The sequence below is a fragment of the Coregonus lavaretus genome (genome assembly GCF_964263955.1).
Source record: "Coregonus lavaretus genome assembly, chromosome: 20".
Classification (NCBI taxonomy): Eukaryota; Metazoa; Chordata; class Actinopteri; order Salmoniformes; family Salmonidae; genus Coregonus; species Coregonus lavaretus.
Genome location: NC_140007.1, coordinates 9,016,335 through 9,036,648, shown reverse-complemented (window position 1 = coordinate 9,036,648; position 20,314 = coordinate 9,016,335). Strand labels below are relative to the sequence as shown.

At 44.3% G+C, this 20,314-nt stretch overlaps 1 protein-coding gene across 1 annotated transcript in view; it reads left to right on the top strand.

The window, feature by feature from the left end:
- Positions 1 to 19,609, top strand: part of LOC311147944 (cadherin-4-like) — a gene marked incomplete at both ends in the record, with an annotated part of 240,110 nt that extends 220,501 nt beyond the window's left edge. The window contains 5 exons of the mRNA XM_084184792.1: positions 14,196 to 14,432; positions 15,551 to 15,784; positions 17,960 to 18,099; positions 18,270 to 18,434; positions 19,403 to 19,609. Coding sequence (XP_084040918.1) covers positions 14,196 to 14,432; positions 15,551 to 15,784; positions 17,960 to 18,099; positions 18,270 to 18,434; positions 19,403 to 19,609 — 983 coding nt within the window. The remainder of the gene's footprint in view (positions 1 to 14,195; positions 14,433 to 15,550; positions 15,785 to 17,959; positions 18,100 to 18,269; positions 18,435 to 19,402) is intronic.
- Between the last annotated feature and the right edge of the window lie 705 nt (positions 19,610 to 20,314).

Genomic DNA, 20,314 nt, shown 5'->3' with positions numbered 1-20,314 from the left:
GAGCTCTGCAGGCTATCTCTACAGTAGATTGCAACTCCACCCCCTTTGACAGTTCTATCTAGACGGAAAATGTTGTAGTTGGGGATGGACATTTCTGAATTTTTGGTGTCCTTCCTAAGCCAGTATTCAGACATTGCTAGAACATTAGGGTTGGCGGAGTGTGCTAACGCAGTGAATAACTCAAACTTAGGGAGGAGGCTTCCGATGTTAACATGCAAAAAAACAATGCTTTTATGGTTACAGAAGTCAACAAATGATAGCTCCTGCGGAGTAGGAGTGATACTGGGGGCTGCAGGGCCTGGGTTAACCTCTACATCAACAGAGGAACAGAGGAGGTCTAGAATAAGGATACAGCTAAAGGCTTTAAGAACTGGTCTTCTAGTGCGTTGGGTACAGAGAATAAAGGGGGCAGATTTCCGGGCATTGTAGAATAGATTCAGGGCATTATGTACAGACAATGATATGGAAGGATATGAGTACAGTGGAGGTAAACCTAAGCGTTGGGTAACAATGAAAGTGATAGCATCACTGGAGGCACCGATTGAGCCGATCTCCGCGTGTATGGGGGGTGGAACAAAGGAACTATTTTAGGAAGTTTGAGAGGGACTTGGGGCTCTACAGTGAAATTGTATAATAAGAACTAACTGGAACAGCAATAGGCAAGGCATATTGACATGGGAGAGAGGCATAAAGCAATCAGAGGTGTTATTCGAGAGAGCTAAGACAACAATTGGTAATGTCGATGAAAGTTTGGGCTGAGGCTAAACAGATAAACAGGACAGGGTACCGTGTAAAGGAACAGTCCAGCAGGCATCAGCTGTGCAGCTGAGTGATCATAAGGTCCAGTGAACAGCAATATGTGAGTCTGAGAGCAGTTTGAATTGGTGCTACAGCACAGGCTAGCAGGAAGCACAGCTGTTGTTTGCGTGTGCTAGCGGGCTGGGGCTAGCAGATGGATCTTCGTGGTCGTCGCAACGGGAAGCCTGTTGAAACCACAGACGATTATGTCGGCAGACCAGTCGTGATGGATCGGCGGGGCTCCGTGTCGACTCTAGGAGGTCCCGTCCGGTTGACAGAGAGGTAGATAGCCGGGAGATGGGCCTGATTCGAGGCTAGCTATAGGCTGATTAGCCAACAACAACATCCATTTGGTTGCAGCTAGCTAGTTGCGATGATCCGGTGTTAAAGGTCCAGTGATTCAGTGATTCCGACAGAAAAACCGATATGTTCTGGGTCGATAACATGCTGTGCAGACAGTGCAGACTGGCCGATAATAGTCCAGGCTAGAGCTGGCTAGTAGGTAGTGCAGTCCACGGACAATGGTGAAAAAACACTAACGGTGGCTAATAGCAAGTAGCTAGTTAGCTGGCTACTCCCGTCCGGTAGACAGAGAGGTAGATAGCGGGGATATGGGCCTGGCTCGAGGCTAGCTCAAGGCTAACTGGTGCTTGCTTTGGGGGCAGTGGTAATTAGCCAACAGCAACATCCATTCTGTTGCGGCTAGCTAGTTGCGATCCGGTGTTAATGTCCAGTGATTCAGTTATTCCGGCAGAAAATCCGATGTTCTGGGTGAAAACCGCTAACGGTGGCTAATAGCAAGTAGCTAGTTAGCTGGCTAGCTAGTTTCAACTGGAGATTCAAGATAAAAGGTAAGTCAATAATAGAATCCGTTCCACATTGAGTGAGGCGGGTTGCAGGAAAGTATATTTAGTAGAAGGATGAAAAGTGTGATAGGGAAATACAGTGGGGAGAACAAGTATTTTATACACTGCCGATTTTGCAGGTTTTCCTACTTACAAAGCATGTAGAGGTCTGTAATTGTTATCATAGGTACACTTCAACTGTGTATCCAGAAAATCACATTGTATGATTTTTAAGTAATTAATTTGCATTTTATTGCATGACATAAGTATTTGATCACCTACCAACCAGTAAGAATTCCGGCTCTCACAGACCTGTTAGTTTTTCTTTAAGAAGCCCTCCTATTCTCCACTCATTACCTGTATTAACTGCACCTGTTTGAACTCGTTACCTGTATAAAAAGACACCTGTCCACACACTCAATCAAACAGACTCCAACCTCTCCACAATGGCCAAGACCAGAGAGCTGTGTAAGGACATCAGGGATAAAATGGTAGACCTGCACAAGGCTGGGATGGGCTACAGGACAATAGGCAAGCAGCTTGGTGAGAAGGCAACAACTGTTGGCGCAATTATTAGAAAATGGAAGAAGTTCAAGATGACGGTCAATCACCCTCGGTCTGGGGCTCCATGCAAGATCTCACCTCGTGGGGCATAAATTATCATGAGGAAGGTGAGGGATCAGCCCAGAACTACACGGCAGGACCTGGTCAATGACCTGAAGAGCGCTGGGACCACAGTCTCAAAGAAAACCATTAGTAACACACTACGCCGTCATGGATTAAAATCCTGCAGCGCACGCAAGGTCCCCCTGCTCAAGCCAGCGCATGTCCAGGCCCGTCTGAAGTTTGCCAATGACCATCTGGATGATCCAGAGGAGGAATGGGATAAGCTCATGTGGTCTGATGAGACAAAAATATAGCTTTTTGGTCTAAACTCCACTCGCCGTGTTTGGAGGAAGAAGAAGGATGAGTACAACCCCAGGAACACCATCCCAACCGTGAAGCATGGAGGTGGAAACATCATTCTTTGGGGATGCTTTTCTGCAAAGGGGACAGGACGACTGCACCGTATTGAGGGGAGGATGGATGGGGCCATGTATCGCGAGATCTTGGCCAACAACCTCCTTCCCTCAGTAAGAGCATTGTAGATGGGTCGTGGCTGTGTCTTCCAGCATGACAACGACCCGAAATACACAGCCAGGGCAACTAAGGAGTGGCTCAGTAAGAAGCATCTCAAGGTCCTGGAGTGGCCTAGCCATTCTCCAGACCTGAACCCAATAGAAAATCTTTGGAGGGAGCTGAAAGTCCGTATTGCCCAGCGACAGCCCCGACACCTGAAGGATCTGGAGAAGGTCTGTATGGAGGAGTGGGCCAAAATCCCTGCTGCAGTGTGTGCAAACCTGGTCAAGATCTACAGGAAACGTATGATCTCTGTAATTGCAAACAAAGGTTTCTGTACCAAATATTAAGTTCTGCTTTTCTGATGTATCAAATACTTATGTCATGCAATAAAATGCAAATTAATTACTTAAAAATCATACAATGTGATTTTCTGGATTTTTGTTTTAGATTCCGTCTCTCACAGTTGAAGTGTACCTATGATAAAACGTACAGACCTCTACATGCTTTGTAAGTAGGAAAACCTGCAAAATCGGCAGTGTATCAAATACTTGTTCTCCCCACTGTATGTACGAAAAATACATAAAAAATACAAAAAAATGGCTATTTACACGGACACACACAGAGTACACGACCGCACTGCTACGCCATCTTGGAATCATGATTGGACACACCTGATCTTAATGAGTGCTTGTTTCCTTTGAAATGGGGTCTGTTTGAATAGACTAAAATGAACAGCTTTGTATGAGTAAAAAAAAAAAACATGGCATGCCAGCTCCATCCTGGTGGCGCAGAGGACTCATTCCTTGTATAGAGAAGATCATAGGTTTGAATCTCACTGACGCCATGCCACAATAAAAAATACATGTGTTTGCATGATTAATGCCAAAGAAAATTAATTTCCATGTGTCCTATCTGTACTTGGAGTTCAAAACAGTTAACTCAAACTAAGCTAGCAGTGTTATTAAAAATCTTGTTGAAACATGTTCTCAGAACATTCCCTTTAATTTCCGTTCTCAGAACGATAAGAAAACCCCCCAGGAAAACTTTCAGGGAACCATAGTAAAATGTTCTCAGAACATCTCTGCAACCTAAAAATTTACATTCCCAGAACAAGCTACATTTTCTCTTCCATTTAAAAAACGTTCAGTTTTACCGGTCAGGAAACGTATGGCTTCGTTCCCAGAACCTCCAAGGAACCAAATGTGCAAGCTGGGGTGGGATTAGACAGCAAACCCATTAGGGCTGACATGCTCCCATCATTTCCATGCGTCTGTCTCTCTTTCTCTCCTTTCCCTCTCCTTTTCCATTACTCATTCTCTGTCCCTGTCTTTCTCCTCACAAACTTTTTGAAAGCCCTCTGACCCTGTGAGAGTTGCTTGTGACGTGTTTTCTCTGCACTCCGCTTCTGTCTTCACCTCTGTCGCTCCCCTCTCATCATGTAGATCCCAGTTTTGAGGTAACCCTAATTGCTCCTGCAAGTCACTCTGGATAAGAGCATCTGCTAAATGACTAAATTGTGTGTGTGTGTGTGTTCGTTGCAGACTGTGTGGGTGTAGGGGGAGTGTCTGTAGAGATAATGTGAGAGGGATTATGGTAAGAAGCGCTGGGGGTGGTGGGAGGAAGGGAAGATGAGAGGAGTGGGCAGAAACAGAAAGAGGGGGATGACAGTATTTAGGAGAGAAACACTGTCAGAGAGCTACCATATTATCATGGCTGTCACCACCAAATCAAATCAAATCAAATGTTATTGGTCACATACACGTGTTTAGTATGTTATTGCGGGTGTAGCGAAATGCTTGTGCTTCTAGTTCCTACAGTGCAGTAATATCTAACAAGTAATATCTAACAATTTCACAACATATACCCACTACACACTAATCTAAGTAAAGCAATGGAATTAAGAATATATAAATAAATATATGGACGAGCAATGTCAGAGCGGCATAGACTAAGATACAGTAGAATAGTATAGAATACAGTATATACATATGAGATGAGTAATGCAAGATATGTAAACATTATTAAAGTGACTAGTGTTCCATTTATTAAAGTGGCCAGTGATTTATAATCTATGTATATAGGCAGCAGCCTAATATGTGCTAGTGAAGGCTATTTAACAGTCTGATGGCCTTGAGATAGAAGCTGTTTTTCAGTCTCTCGGTCCCAGCTTTGATGTACATGTACTGACCTCGCCTTCTGGATGATAGCGGGGTGAACAGGCAGTGGCTCAGGTGGTTGTTGTCCGCGATTATCTTTATGGCCTTCCTGTAACATCGGGTGCTGTAGGTGTCCTGGAGGGCTGGTCGTTTGCCCCCAGTGATGCGTTGGGCAGACCGCACCACCCTCTGGAGAGCTCAGCGGTTGCGGTCGGTGCAGTTGCCATACCAGGCAGTGATACAGCCCGACAGGATGCTCTCAATTGTACACTAACTACTCATTCAAGGGTTTTTCTTTATTTGTACTATTTTCTAAAAGTGAAGACATCAAAACAGTGAAATAACACATATGGAATCATGTAGTAACCAAAAAAGTGTTAAACAAATTTTATATTTGAGATTCTTCAAATAGCCACCCTTTGCCTTGATGACAGCTTTGCACAGTCTTGGCATTCTCTCAACCAGCTTCACCTGGAATGTTTTTCCAACAGTCTTGAAGGAGTTCCCACATATGCTGAGCACTTGTTGGCTGCTTTTCCTTCACTCTGCGGTCCGACTCATCCCAAACCATCTCAATTTGGTTGAGGTTGGGGGATTGTGGAGGCCATCTGATGCAGCACTCCACCACTCTCCTTCTTGGTAAAATAGCCCTTACACAGCCTGGAGGTGTGTTGGGTCATTGTCCTGTGAAAAACAAATGATAGTCCCACTAAGCCCAAACCAGATGGAATGACGTATCGCTGCAGAATGCTGTGGTAGCCATGCTATTTAAGTGTACCTTGAATTCTAAATAAATCACAGACAGTGTCACCAGCAAAGCATCCCCACACCATAACACCTCCTCCTCCATGCTTTACAGTGGGAAATACACATGCGTCTCACAAAGCCACGGCGGTTGGTACCAAAAATCTCCCATTTGGATTCCAGACGAAAGGACAAATTTCCACCGGTCTAATGTCCATTGCTCGTGTTTCTTGGCCCAAGTCTCTTCTTCTTATTGGTGTCCTTTAGTAGTGGTTTCTTTGCCGCAATTCGACCATGAAGGCCTGATTCACACAGTCTCCTCTGAACAGTTGATGTTGAGATGTGTCTGTAACTTGAACTCTGTGAAGAATTTATTTGGGCTGCAATTTCTGAGGCTGGTAACTCTAATGAACTTATCCTCTGCAGCGGAGGTAACTCTGGGTCTTCCATTCATGTGGCGGTCCTCATGAGAGCCAGTTTCATCATAGCGCTTGATGGTTTTTGCGACTGCATTTAAAGAACATTTCAAAGTTCCTGACATTGTCCGTATTGACTGACCTTCATGTCTTAAAGTAATGATGGACTGTCGTTTCTCTTTGCTTATTTGAGCTGTTCTTACCATAATATGGACTTGGTCTTTTACCAAATCTTCTGTATACCCCCTCTACCTTGTCACAACACAACTGATTGGCTCAAACGCATTAAGAAGGAAAGAAATACCACAAATTAACTTTTAAGAAGGCACACCTGTTAATTGAAATGCATTCCAGGTGACTATGTCATGAAGCTGGTTGAGAGAATGCCAAGAGTGTGCAAAGCTGTAATCAAGGCAAAGGGTGGCTATTTGAAGAATCTGAAATATAAAATAATACATTTTTTGGTTACTACATCGTTCCATATGTGTTATTTAATAGTTTTGATGTCTTCACTATTATTCTACAGTGTAGAAAATAGTAAAACTAAAGAAAAAACCTTGATGAGTAGGTGTTCTAAAACTTTTGACCAGTAGTGTACATCTGTAAAAGTTTGTGAGGGTTTTAGGTGCCAAGCCAAATTTCTTCAGCCTCCTCAGGTTGAAGAGGTGCTGTTGCGGCTTCTTCACCACACTGTCTGTGTGGGTGGACTATTTTAGTTTGTCAGTGATCTGTATGCAGAGGAACTTGAAGCTTTCCACCTTCTCCACTGCGGTCCCGTTGATGTGGATAGGGGGGTGTTCCCTCTGCTGTTTCCTGAAGTCCACTATCATCTCCTTTGCTTTGTTGACGTTGAGTGAGAGGTTATTTTCCTGGCACCACACTCCCAGAGGCCTCACCTCCTCCCTGTAGGCTGTCTCATCATTGTTGGTAATCAAGCCTACTACTGTTGTGTCGTCTGCAAACTTGATGATTGAGTTGGATGCGTGCTTGGCCACGCAGTCATGGGTGAACAGGGAGTACAGGAGGGGGCTGAGCACAAACACTTGTGGGGCCCCAGTGTTGAGGATCAGCGAAGTGGAGGTGTTGTGGAGGCTTCAGGAAGTCCAGGACCCAGTTGCACAGGGCAGGGTTCAGACCCAGGGCCTTGAGATTAATGATGAGCTTGGAGGGTACTATGGTGTTGAATGCTGAGCAATAGTCAATGAACAGTATTCTTACATAGGTATTCTTCTTGTCCAGATGGGATAGAGCAGTGTGCAGTGTGATAGCGATTGCATCGTCTGTGGATCTATTGGGTCGGTAAGCAAATTGAAGTGGGTCTAGGGTGGCAGATAAGGTAGAGGTGACATGATCCTTGACTAGTCTCTCAAAGCACTTCATGATGACAGAGGTGAGTGCTACGGGGCTATAGTCATTTAGTTCAGTTACCTTTGCTTTCTTGGGTACAGGGACAATGGTGGCCATCTTGAAGCATGTGGGGACAGCAGATTGAGATAGGGAGAGATTGAATATGTCCGTAAACACACCAGCCAGCTGGTCTGCGCATGCTCTGAGGATGCGGCTAGGGATACCATCTGGGCTGGCAGCCTTGCGAGGGTTAACACGCTCAAACGTCTTACTCACGTCGGCCACGGAGAAGGAGAGCCCACAGTCCTTGGTAGCGGGCTGCGTCGGTGGCACTGTATTATCCTCAAGACGTCAGTGTCCGCGGCGACGTGGCTGGTTTTCTTTTTGTAGTCCATGATTGTCTGTAGACCCTGCTCATTTCTGAGCCGTTGAATTGCGACTCCACTTTGTCCCTATACTGACGTTTTGCCTGTTTGATTGCCTTGTGGAGGGAATATCTACACTGTTTGTATTCTGCCATATTCCCAGTCACCTTGCCATGGTTAAATGCGGTGGTTTGCACTTTCAGTTTTGCGCGAATGCTGCCATCTATCCACGGTTTCTGGTTAGGGTAGGTTTTAATAGTCACAGTGGGTACAACATCTCCTATACACTTCCTGATAAACTCAGTCACCGTATCAGTATATACGTCAATATTATTCTCTGAAGCTACCCGAAACATATCCCAGTCCGCATGATCAAAACAATCTTGAAGCATGGATTCCGATTGGTCAGACCAGCATTGAATAGTCCTTAGCAATGGCACTTCCTGTTTGAGTTTCTGCCTATAGGAAGGGAGGAGCAAAATGGAGTCGTGGTCAGATTTACCGAAAGGAGGGCGGGGGAGGGCCTTGTATGCATCCCGGAAGTTGGAGTAGCAGTGGTCAAGTGTTTTAGCAGCACGAGTACTACAGTCGATGTGTTGATAGAACTTCCGCAACCGTTTCCTCAAATCTGCTTTGTTAAAATCCCCAGCTACAATAAATGCAGCCTCAGGATATGTGGTTTCCAGTTTGCATAGAGTCCAGTGAAGTTATTTGAGGGCCGTCGTGGTATCGGCTTGAGGGGGGATATTTCCACAGCTGTGACTATAACCCCAAAAAAGTATCTTGGGAGATAATACTGTCGGCATTTGATTGTGAGGTATTCTATGTTGGGTGAACAAAAGGACTTGAGTTCCTGTATGTTATCACAATTACACCATGAGTCGTTAATCATAAAACATACACCTCCGCCCTTCTGCTTCCCGGAGAGATATTTATTCCTGTCTGTGCAATTAACTGAGAACCCAACTGGCTGTACTGACTTGGACAGTATATCCCGAGAGCCATGTTTCCATGAAACCGAGTATGTTACAATTCCTGATGTCTCTCTGGAAAGAAACCCTCGCCCTGAGCTCGTCAACTTTATTATCCAGAGACTGAACATTAGCGAGTAATATACTCGGAAGCGAAGGGTGGTGTGCACGCCTCCTAAGTCGGACTAGAAGGCTGCTCCGAATACCTCTCCTCCGGCGTTGTTTTGGGTCGGCCTCTGGAATCAGTTAAATTGCCCTGGGGGGTGCGAACAAAGGATCTGCTTCGGGAAAGTCGTATTCGTGGTCGTAATGCTGGTAGCGCTGGTGAGTTACCGCCGCTCTGATATCCAATAGTTCTTCATGGCTGTATGTAATAACACAAAATAAAATCTGGGCTAATAACCTAAGAAATAATAAATAAAAAAACAAAATACTGCAAAGTTTCCTAAGAGCTAGAAGCAAGGTGGCCCTCTCTCTCTGTCACCTACACACATCTGTTTTAACCCACCTATGTATTTGTTTATTTCCTTTTTAAAGAACATAAGGGGCGCTTGCTAGAAGTCCTTTCTTCACGCCTGAAATCTTTTAGCTGACATCAAGAAAAAAAAACGAATACAAATCCTTTTGAGGAATTTACACAAACATAATTATTTATTTAGCTGGTTAAAACCCCCATAATTCTCCTATCAGCCTCAGCAAGCTGCTTCCACATGTCCCCCATACATAACTGGGATTAACTCACTAAACCACCAGACAGGGGAAGCCTTCCAGTCTGTGTGTGTGTGTGTGTGTGTGTGTGTGTGTGTGTGTGTGTGTGTGTGTGTGTGTGTGTGTGTGTGTGTGTGTGTGTGTGTGTGTGTGTGTGTGTGTGTGTGTGTGTGTGTGTGTGTGTGTGTGTGTGTGTGTGTGTGTGTGTGTGTGCGTGTGCGTGTGCGTGTGTGTGCGTGCGTGCGTGTGCTTAGGCTATGTGGTGTGTGTCTTACCACTCTTCACTCACAAGTAGCTTCTTTGTTCCAGTAGAGAAGGTAGGGAGTAGAGATTGATACAGTAGGAATATGCAGTGGAGTGATATTAGGGACACAGTAACCATAGTGCTGTGGGCAGTGCTGGAGCTTTAGCCATGTAGTCATCTGAGCAGTGAAGGTAGAGGGAGTCACACACAGATTAGTCTAGGAGGAACTCATCTCCTGGACTTAGATGGAATGAGAACATACAGTATGGTCCGTCTGTCACTAGGTAGACCACAGAAAACGGACGGTAAGTCAGCTACCAGGTTTTATTTACACACCTCTGTTTATTGTGGATATGGTCATTATAGGAGTATTGGAGACTAGTATTGTACAACAGCAAACATTGAGATGATAGTCTCCCCATGGTAAATGTCATGCCTCCTTTGACCACTTCATATGTCAGTTAGCCAGCCTCCTGCTGTTGCTGCTAAATGTCAAAGGTTATGAACTCGTAAATGATGTACAGTAACAGTCAAAAGTTTGGACACACCTACTCATCGCAGGGTTTTTCTTTATTTTAACTATTTTCTACATTGTAGAATAATAGTGAAGACATCAAAACTATGAAATAACACATATGGAATCATGTAGTAACCAAAAAAGTGTTAAACAAATCAAAATATATTTTATTTTTGAGATTCTTCAAAGTAGCCAGCCTTTGCCTTGATGACAGCTTTGCACACTCTTGGCATTCTCTCAAACAGCTTCATCAGGTAGTCACCTGGAATGCATTTAAATTAACAGGTGTGCCTTGTTAAAAGTTAATTTGTGGAATGTATTTCCTTCTTAATGCATTTCAGACAATCAGTTGTGTTGTGACAAGGTAGGGGTGGTATACAGAAGATAGCCCTATTTGGTAAAAGACCAAGTCCATATTATGGCAAGAACAGCTCAAATAAGCAAAGAGAAACAACTGTCCATCATTACTTTAAGACATGAAGGTCAGTCAATCCGGAAATGTTCAAGAACTTTTAAAGTTTCCTCAAGTGCAGTCGCAAAAACCATCAAGCACTATGATGAAATTGGCTCTCATGAGGACCGACACATGAAATGAAGACCCAGAGTTACCTCTGCTGCGGAGGATAAGTTCATTAGATTTACCAGCCTCAGAAATTGCAGCCCAAATACATTCTTCACAGAGTTAAAGTAACAGACACATCTCAACATCAACTGTTCAGAGGAGACTGCGTGAATCAGGTCTTCATGGTCGAATTGCTGCAAAGAAACCACTACTAAAGGACACCAATAAGAAGAAGATAATTGCTTGGGCCAAGAAACATGAGCAATGGACATTAGACCGGTGGAAATCTGTCCTTTGGTCTGATGAGTCCAAATTTCAGATTTTTAGTTCCAACCGTCATCTTTGTGAGATGCAGAGTAAGTGAACGGATGATCTCCGCATGTGTGGTTCCCACCGTAAAGCATGGAGGAGGAGGTGTGATGGTGTGGGAGTGCTTTGCTGGTGACACTGTCAGTGATTTATTTAGAATTCAAGGCACACTTAACCAGCATGGCTACCACAGCATTCTGCAGCGATATGCCATCCCATCTGGTTTGCGCTTAGTGGGACTATCATTTGTTTTTCAACAGGACAATGACCCAACACACATCCAGGCTGTGTAAGGGCTATTTGACCAAGAAGAAGAGGGATGGAGTGCTGCATCAGATGACCTGGCCTCCACAATCCCCCGACCTCAACCCAATTGAGATGGTTTGGGATGAGTTGGACCGCAGAGTAAAGGAAAAGCAGCTAACAAGTGCTCAGCATATGTGGGAACTCCTTCAAGACTGTTGGGAAAGCATTCTAGGTGAAGCTGGTTGAGAGAATCCCAAGAGTGTGCAACGCTGTCATCAAGGCAAAGGGTGGCTACTTTGAAGAATCTAAAATCTAAAATATATTTTGATTTGTTTAACACTTTTTTGGTTACTACATGATTCCATATGTGTTATTTTATAGTTTTGATGTCTTCACTATTATTCTACAATGTAGAAAATAGTCAAAATAAAGAAAAACCCTTGAATGAGTAAGTGTGTCCAAACCTTTGACCTGTACTGCATATGATCATGGCTGCAGGAAACAAGGTATGCCAATATCCCAATCTGCAACTCACACTTTTATTACACTGGGTTTCTCTGCTTCAGGGGGTTCTGTGGCCAACTCTAAGTCAACCTTATTACTGTCCTGTTCAGGCTATCCTTCTCGTTTACCCCTCTCCCTCTCTCCATCTCTCTCCCGCTCCTCTCTAGTTCTCTTTATTTCCCTCTCACTCTCCGCCTATTCTGGCCTCTTTGTCAAATGTCTTGCACCGTTGCCAAGTTTAATTGCCAGATCTGTGAGCTTTACATAAATCTTTGGTAAATGACAGAGCCCTTATCTCCGTCCTGAGCTCGGTTCTGGGACCCTTCCACACTAACCATTGGCTGAGCCAGCAGGGCGTGGCATGGAATTGACTCCTAATTGGAGGCAGCCAAGGGTTGCCGGTCCCCTGACACACTCTCAATAAACAGCACAGAGCTGATAGTACTGCTGCACACGGATCTCCCTCCTCCACAGTCTTTCTCTCTCTCATTTCTTTTTCACACACAAACATGACTCGCTTTTTCTCTATCTCTTCCTCTCTTATACACCTTTTGACTTTCTCTCTTTCCTCTTGTTGTACTTTCTCGTTCTGTCTCTCTTGTCATTTCTCTCTGATTGCTAAAGGCCTTTTTTCTCTGCCTAAATGAGTTATGTAACATGTTCCATAATTTCACTCAATCAATGCAAATAACCTTCAGATTGTGTATGTGTGTATACATGTTTACACACACACACACACACACTCACACACACTCACATGGACCCTGGGGACAAATTGCCATTATAGAAGGCAGATGGGGCAGCAGCATGTACGTCCAAGTCCTGAGGCAGCAAAGCATCCCCAAACCATCACACTACCACCACCATGCTTGACCATTGGTATAAGGTTCTTACTGTGGAATGCAGTGTTTGGTTTTCACCAGGCATAATGGGACCCATGTCATCCAGAAAGTTATACTTTTGACTCGCCTGTCCATAAAACATTCTTCCAACAGTCTTGATGATCATCCAGGTGCTTCCAGGTGGTTTTTGGCAAACTTGAGTCAACTTTTGGGATGAGATGGATCCCATTATGTCTGGCAAAAACCAAACACTGCATTCCACAGAAAGAACCTCATATCAACGGTCAAGCATGGTGGTGGTAGTGTGATGGTTTGGGGATGCTTTGCTACCTCAGGACCTGGCCGACTTGCCTTAATAGAAGCAACCATGAATTCTGCTCTGTATCAGAGAATTCTACAGGAGAATGTCAGGCCATCCATCTGTGAGCTGAAGCAGAAGCACAGGTGGGTCATGCAGCAAGACAATGATCAAAAACACACAATCAAGTCTACATGAAAATTGTTAAAAAAGCAACACATTTGGAATGGCCTAGGTAAAGTCCAGACCTAATCCCAATTGAGATGTTGTGTCAGGACTTGAAACGAGCAGTTCATGCTTGAAAACCCACAAATGTCGCTAAGTTAAAGCAGTTCTGCATTCAAGAGTGGGCCAGAATTCCTCCACAGCGATGTGAGAGACTGATCAACAACTACAGGAAGCATTTGGTTGAAGTCATTGCAGCTAAAGGTGGCACAACCAGTTATTGAGTGTAAGGGGGCAATTACTTTTTCACACAGGGGAATTGGGTGTTGCATAACATTGTTAATTAAATAAATAAAATAAGTATACTTTTTTTGTGGTTATTTGTAAACTCAGGTTCCCTTTATTTAATATTAGGTTTTGGTTGAAGATCTGATAACATTCAGTATCAAAAACTGAATAGAGACAATCAGAAAGGGGGCAAATAGTTTTTCTCCACGATCTACCCAGAAATCCCTGTGTGGATATCTGCCTGGGTTCTCCATGCTCTCTCTCTCTCTCTCTCTCTCTCTCTCTCTCTCTCTCTCTCTCTCTCTCTCTCTCTCTCTCTCACTCTCTCTCTCTCTCTCTCTCTCTCTACAGGAGATACACTCATCTCTCTATCTGTTTATCTTTTTCTTTCGGTCTTTCTCTCCCTCTCATCTGTGCAGACTCCCTTTATTTGCTTTCACCCAATTGCCAGTCCTCTTTCCTTTTCTCAAGTTCTCTCAATCTATCTTCCTACCCCATCTTTCTCTCTCTCCCTCTGCCTCCTGGAAGTCATTGCTTTGTTGGGGTATTGTTTGGAAAGGGCAGTGAGTGCTCTTATCAGTGTGTGTGCGTATGGCTGTGCGGTTGTGTGTGGCTGTGAGTGTTCGCTTAACAATAATAATAACCCTTCCCTTACCTCATCTCTCCCTATCCTCTTCCTCTCCTCTCCTCCACCCCTCCCCTCTCCGGCCTCTTCTTCTACTCCCACCCTCTCCTGTCCTCCTCCCAGGCTCTCCCATGGCCAGTGGTACAGGGACCCTCCAGATCTATCTGATAGATGTGAATGACAACGCTCCGTCTCTGCTGCCCCGTGAGTCTCAGATCTGTGAACGCATCAACCGTAACGCCGGCATCAACATCACGGCTGCAGACGCAGACATGGACCCCAACGTAGGCCCTTTCGTCTTCGAGCTGCCCACGTTCCCTGCTAGCATACGACGCAACTGGACCGTGTCACGTCTCAACGGTAAGGGTACCGGACCGGCAGGGGTAGATGGGGGTTGGCGGCTGATTGGCTGAATACCCTGGGCGTGAGGTGGTTGGAGTTGTCAACAAAGCAACATGACAGAAATATGATGCCAAGTTTCTTTGACAATATATATAAAGCAATCTGTGCATTTAAATAACTGCATAAATATACCTATTTTACTTTTGCATGTCAAAAACCAAATGACTACTGCTGCACATGCTGCCACTGTTTTCAACAGATTAATTTATACTATTTAGAATGAGCAGCCAGCTCACGAACAAACGAACGAACGAGTGCACCAGGGAGAACGGTCGTCACTAGTACCACACCTACAAAATCATAAAGGCCACCTATTTCTACAATTTATCTTCTTAAAATTTGAACATTAAACACACTGCTAACCTTATGCCTAACCCTAACCTTAAATTATTTTAGTTTTCATTAATTTGTACAATATAGTCCATTTTGACTTTGTAGCTGTGGTAATGTTGACCTGTTTAAAGGTCTTACTCACATCGGCTACGGAGAGCGTGATCACGCAGTCGTCCGGAACAGCTGGTGCTCTCATGCATGCTTCAGTGTTGCTTGCCTCGAAGCGCGCATAGAAGTCATTTAGCTCGTCTGGCAGGCTCGTGTCACTGGGCAGCTCGCGGCTGTGCTTCCCTTTGTAGTCTGTAATATTTTGCTAGCTCTGCCACATCCGACAAGCATCGGAGCCAGTGAGCTCATTAATATAAGCTCCTCGCCCACAGATCCTGTCATTTCAAACTTCCTGGTAGTTAGCCATGAGAGACAAAGTACTTTTCAGAGTGACTGTTCAGGACCTTTAAAAAGTATGAAGTGTTAGAAATGTGTCCTTATGCTTAACCTGTCGCTTTGCTCAATTTACCCTATACCCGGACTAGCTATGTTTTCAAAACTATTATGTTTACATGAATTCTGATTATTTCCAGGGATACACAACATCCTGAAATATATATTTGTTAGAAAGAATACAATATTCCCCTTAGTAGTGATGCTGAATGTAAAAAAGGGTTCAACATACCCCGCTCTCCGCTATAGATGTCTCTATCAGTGGTAGTAACCTCTGTCTGTTCTCTCTCTCCCCTCCCCAGGTGACTATGCCCGGTTGAGTTTACGGACCCAGTATCTGGAGCCAGGGGTGTATGAGGTGCCTGTGATTGTGACCGACTCGGGGAACCCTCCCCTCTCCAACAGGTCCATTATCAAGGTCAAGGTGTGTCCATGTGATGAGAACGGAGACTGCACCCTTGTCGGGGCTGTGGCTGCCCCTGGACTTGGGACTGGAGCCATCATAGCCATACTCATCTGTATCATCATACTGCTCAGTGAGTATGCTGGACTGGACATCTTAGATACAGATGTAGGAACTTAATTTGAGCAAGTTTGCTACAGCAAGAAATCCTGCAGCAACTGGAAAGGTGAATTATTATGTAGATTATAATTAATGGACATTTTGTAGGAGTTGATACATTTTTCGAAAGGAAAATCTAGTCTGAAATTTAAAAGTGGAAATCGCAAACTTCAGCTTTTCTTAATAATATAATAATATGCCATTTAGCAGACACTTTTATCCAAAGTGACTTACAGTCATGTGTGCATACATTTTTACGTATGGGTGGTCCCGGGGATCGAACCCACTACCCTGGCATTACAAGCGCCATGCTCTACCAATTGAGCTACAGAGGACATCTGTGCACACAAACTATTTATGTTGTACTCATAAATACGTAGAAAATACACACACACCTGCCATACCTCCAGACACATCACTCTGATTCGCTCAGAGCCATCACTTTCTAATTAACAGCCAATCGTGTTCACCGCTATCAGAGAGTATAGAAACAAACATATCTTCCTTCCCCTCCCATTCCCCCTGTAGCTACCACCACCTCCTCCCTACATACTGTACATCAGATCCCTATGATCAAATGTAATATTAAACCGCCTTTCTTACCAGATGCTGAAGTGGATTATGATTTGTTGTTCTTTCACACATTGTGCCATTTGGGCCTTATATTCACAAACATTTACCATACAGTTACAATAACAATAACCATACAATAACGTAAAGGTTGTATTATAGATTAATTCTTAGCTGGCTATCAGAATGTGCTGTCTCTGAGTTGGTGACCCTATGGGTTTTATTATTGTGTTCTGCCAGAGAGGGGTTTTAATGTGGACTTGTTTTGCTGAGGTGCTGCTGCTGGTTTGTTTTGTGGTGGTGTGGTGTGTGCTCATACCTTATTTAAATTGTTTACATTTCAGGGGTTGGAACCGAAAATATTTTCCAATCGTTTCGTTCTGAACATAACAATAATTTGTTTCATTCCATTCCACTGTTCCAACCAGCAAAATAAAGTTCTGAAGCGGTTCAAACCAAAACAAAGTAACAGTTTATGTCGTTCCTTTCTGTTCCTCTGAAATATATATTTATTTTTTGCATTTAGCTCGACATCAAATTACTTTACCAATGGATAGAGCAGCTTGTTATGGAGCGGGCTAGCTATGTACATGCATTGGACAGGCAAGTGTAATGTAGGGTGCCATATGCGACTGAAATGCTGCGGGTGAGCATCTTTTGCGGCTGGGCATCTTGTTGTTAGGACATGCGTTATCTGAATTAGGCCCACATAATTATACCTACGGAGGAGCAACATTTATGAAGGATCTTTGAATGTCTTTGAACTTCAGAGAGTTGGCTTAACTGTTTGACCAGAGCTAGCCCGTGATCATGCCTCTCAGTTCCATTACATTACACATAATGCCGCCTAGAGTTTTCAAGAGCTAGACCAGAGCTAGCTAACAAGCTAGCTAGCTAATAAACTTGTGTGTGCAGAGCGACACCAGAATTAAAATAAAAACACATCTTACCTTTTTGTAGTTAATAAATCCAATGTAAAACGTGATAACTACAGTATCCTTAACTAGCATTGAAAAAGTTAATCCATTGTTCTGTAATAAAAAATCTCTCTCCCTAATTTCTGAATCACGCCTGTAACGTCAGAAGCTACAGTAGACTATGCATGCTTCGTAGGGGAGGGGGGGAGGGGCAGGTAGCCTACACACACATACACTGGCAAAGAGTTTCAGCTGGCAGGCAGGCAGACACTGGAATACATTTCTTTGTTGCATTTTTTGTGGAACTGTAAAATAATCCCTGGAAATTAAAATAACTTTATTAACCCATGCAATTAAAATAACGGTTCTGCTCCTGAACAGTATAGATCACTTTTGTTCTCGGTTCTGGTTCTGTTCCTCGAAAAATGTCATTATCTTCCGGTTTTCTGTCTTTTGAATGGAGGTACAGTCCTATCCTCCACAAATATGTAGAGCTTTTTTGCTTTTTTGTGTGGTTGTGTATTTTGCAGTAAGCCAACAATGTATGTTGTTTAAGGTGTGTTGGTTGTGTGTTTTGCAGTATAAGTGTTTTGTTTAATGTGTGTTTGTTGTGTGTTTTGCAGTATTAGTGTGTTATTGAAGGTGTGTTGTGTGTGTTGCAGGTATGGTGCTAGTATTTGTACTGTGGATGAAGCGCAGAGAGAAGGAGAGACAGACCAAACAGCTGCTGATCGACCCCGAGGACGATGTCAGAGACAACATCCTGAAATACGATGAGGAGGGAGGGGGAGAGGAGGACCAGGTACACACACACACAGACACACACACACACACACACATATACAAACCTATAAACAACTACACATGTGTATGTGTATATATACAGTATATATCACATACACCCACAAACACTGACAGCCAGTCAGGTCTGTCTTGAGGTTGACTGTCTTATCTGTGTGTGTCTCTGGGCAGGACTATGACCTGAGCCAGCTGCAGCAGCCTGACTCCTTGGAGCACATCATCAGTAAGCCCCCAGGGGTACGGAGGGTGGACGAGCGCCCCATCATCCCTGAGTCCCAGTACCCCATCCGTCCTGTGGTCCCTCACCCTGGGGATATCGGGGACTTCATCAACGAGGTGAGGGGGGCAACCTGGGGTCATAGATTTGTTTTATTCCTTTATCAATATATAATTTCGTCCGTTGGGACTTTTCTACTTGAGTTCTGACACAAACACAGACACATTTCCACACACAAGGTACTCCAAACACGACTCAAGTTACAATGACAAACTTACAATACAAGACTACACAAACACAGAACATAAGACATTCAGATCAGTAAATAAGATGGAGGTGTATATACGTACCTTTTTATTTCTTAGTCTTTTGATGTACCTTCTGTTTTAGGTAAATGTGTGAGATGTGAGGGTAATATTGCATAAATGTAGGTATTTTCTGGATGTTATTTATTTACAGGTTTCAATGCTCTGAGCTCTGGCAACAGTGGAGAATGGAGATTACCTGACAGCTGTTATCATACACACACACACACACACACTTACAAACACGCACATACTGTACTCACACACACACACATGCACACGCTCACTTGTGCGTACGTAACCCCAATCTCAACACAGTCATGCAAGAAGGCTTTGATTGACAGGCGCCGTGACAACATGTTCACACTTGAGAAGTGTTGGCAGCTGTTCAGCTTTGATCCATCCTGACTACACACACGCCCACACACGCAAACACACACACATTCACACACACACACACACACACACACACACACACACACACACACACACACACACACAAATCTCGCTCCAACAGTCTGGCAAAACACAAACACATTGTGGCTCGGTTGCCCACTGTATCCTCCTTGGGGATTCTACATCCCTGCCAATGACATCACTCTGTCACTCACAATATATTGCCGGTATGCCAATACTTAAAATGTTCTCTATGGTGCTTCCTTAGCTGTTATCTTACAAAAAGCCTACCCTTCTCTGTCTCTATATAGTACTATACACTAACCTTTTTAATCCTGTTGGCCTATATACCAATACAACTCTCTCCTCCCTCTCCCTCCCTCCAGGGTCTGCGGGCGGCAGACAATGACCCCACAGCCCCTCCCTACGACTCCCTCCTGGTGTTTGACTACGAGGGCAGCGGCTCCACGGCTGGCTCCGTCAGCTCCCTCAACTCCTCCAGCACAGGGGACCAGGACTACGACTACCTCAACGACTGGGGCCCCCGCTTCAAGAAGCTGGCCGACATGTACGGGGGAGGGGACGACGAATAGGGCCACAGGTGGGCCTCGTTAAAGATCAACTCCCCCAGCCGAACCCCCTCAGCTGGTCTGCCATGCTCTCTCTGTCTCGCCAACCTTGGAGAGACAGATAACACACACACACACACACCAATGCACACACCGATGCACACCACACACAACAAGACACACCACACACACCGATACACACCACACACAACAATACACGCCACACACACAACAATACACACCACACACACACACACACCGACCAACTGAACTGACCTAGCAACTGACCAATCAATCAAGCAACCGCCATAGTGGACTGTGCAGTGAGGCAGCTTTGTCCTTCTGTGCTGTATTGTACTGTACGGAGCCCTCTCCTGCTCCAAGGTGTGTGGGGGGAGGGGGGTAGATTTTGGGGTTGGCTACTTTTGTTTTATGTTATAAAAATAATAATAATAATGATTATCTCATGGTGCCCTCACTGTCCTTAAATGTGAGCTATTTCCTGGTGTTTGGAGGCCATTGGCTTTCTATTTCCCCATCAGCCCCCAGCCTGTCCCTTTGCAGATAGATTGAGGTGCATATTGCGTGACGCAGAAGAAAATAACAAAGAAACACAGAAAGTAAACTCCTTCCTCTGCATGGAAGGCCCTGGTTTCATCTCTCTGAACTTGAATTCCATAGAACAGAAGCACTGTTGTTTAAGAAGTGCCTTCAGTGGTGCGTTTTATT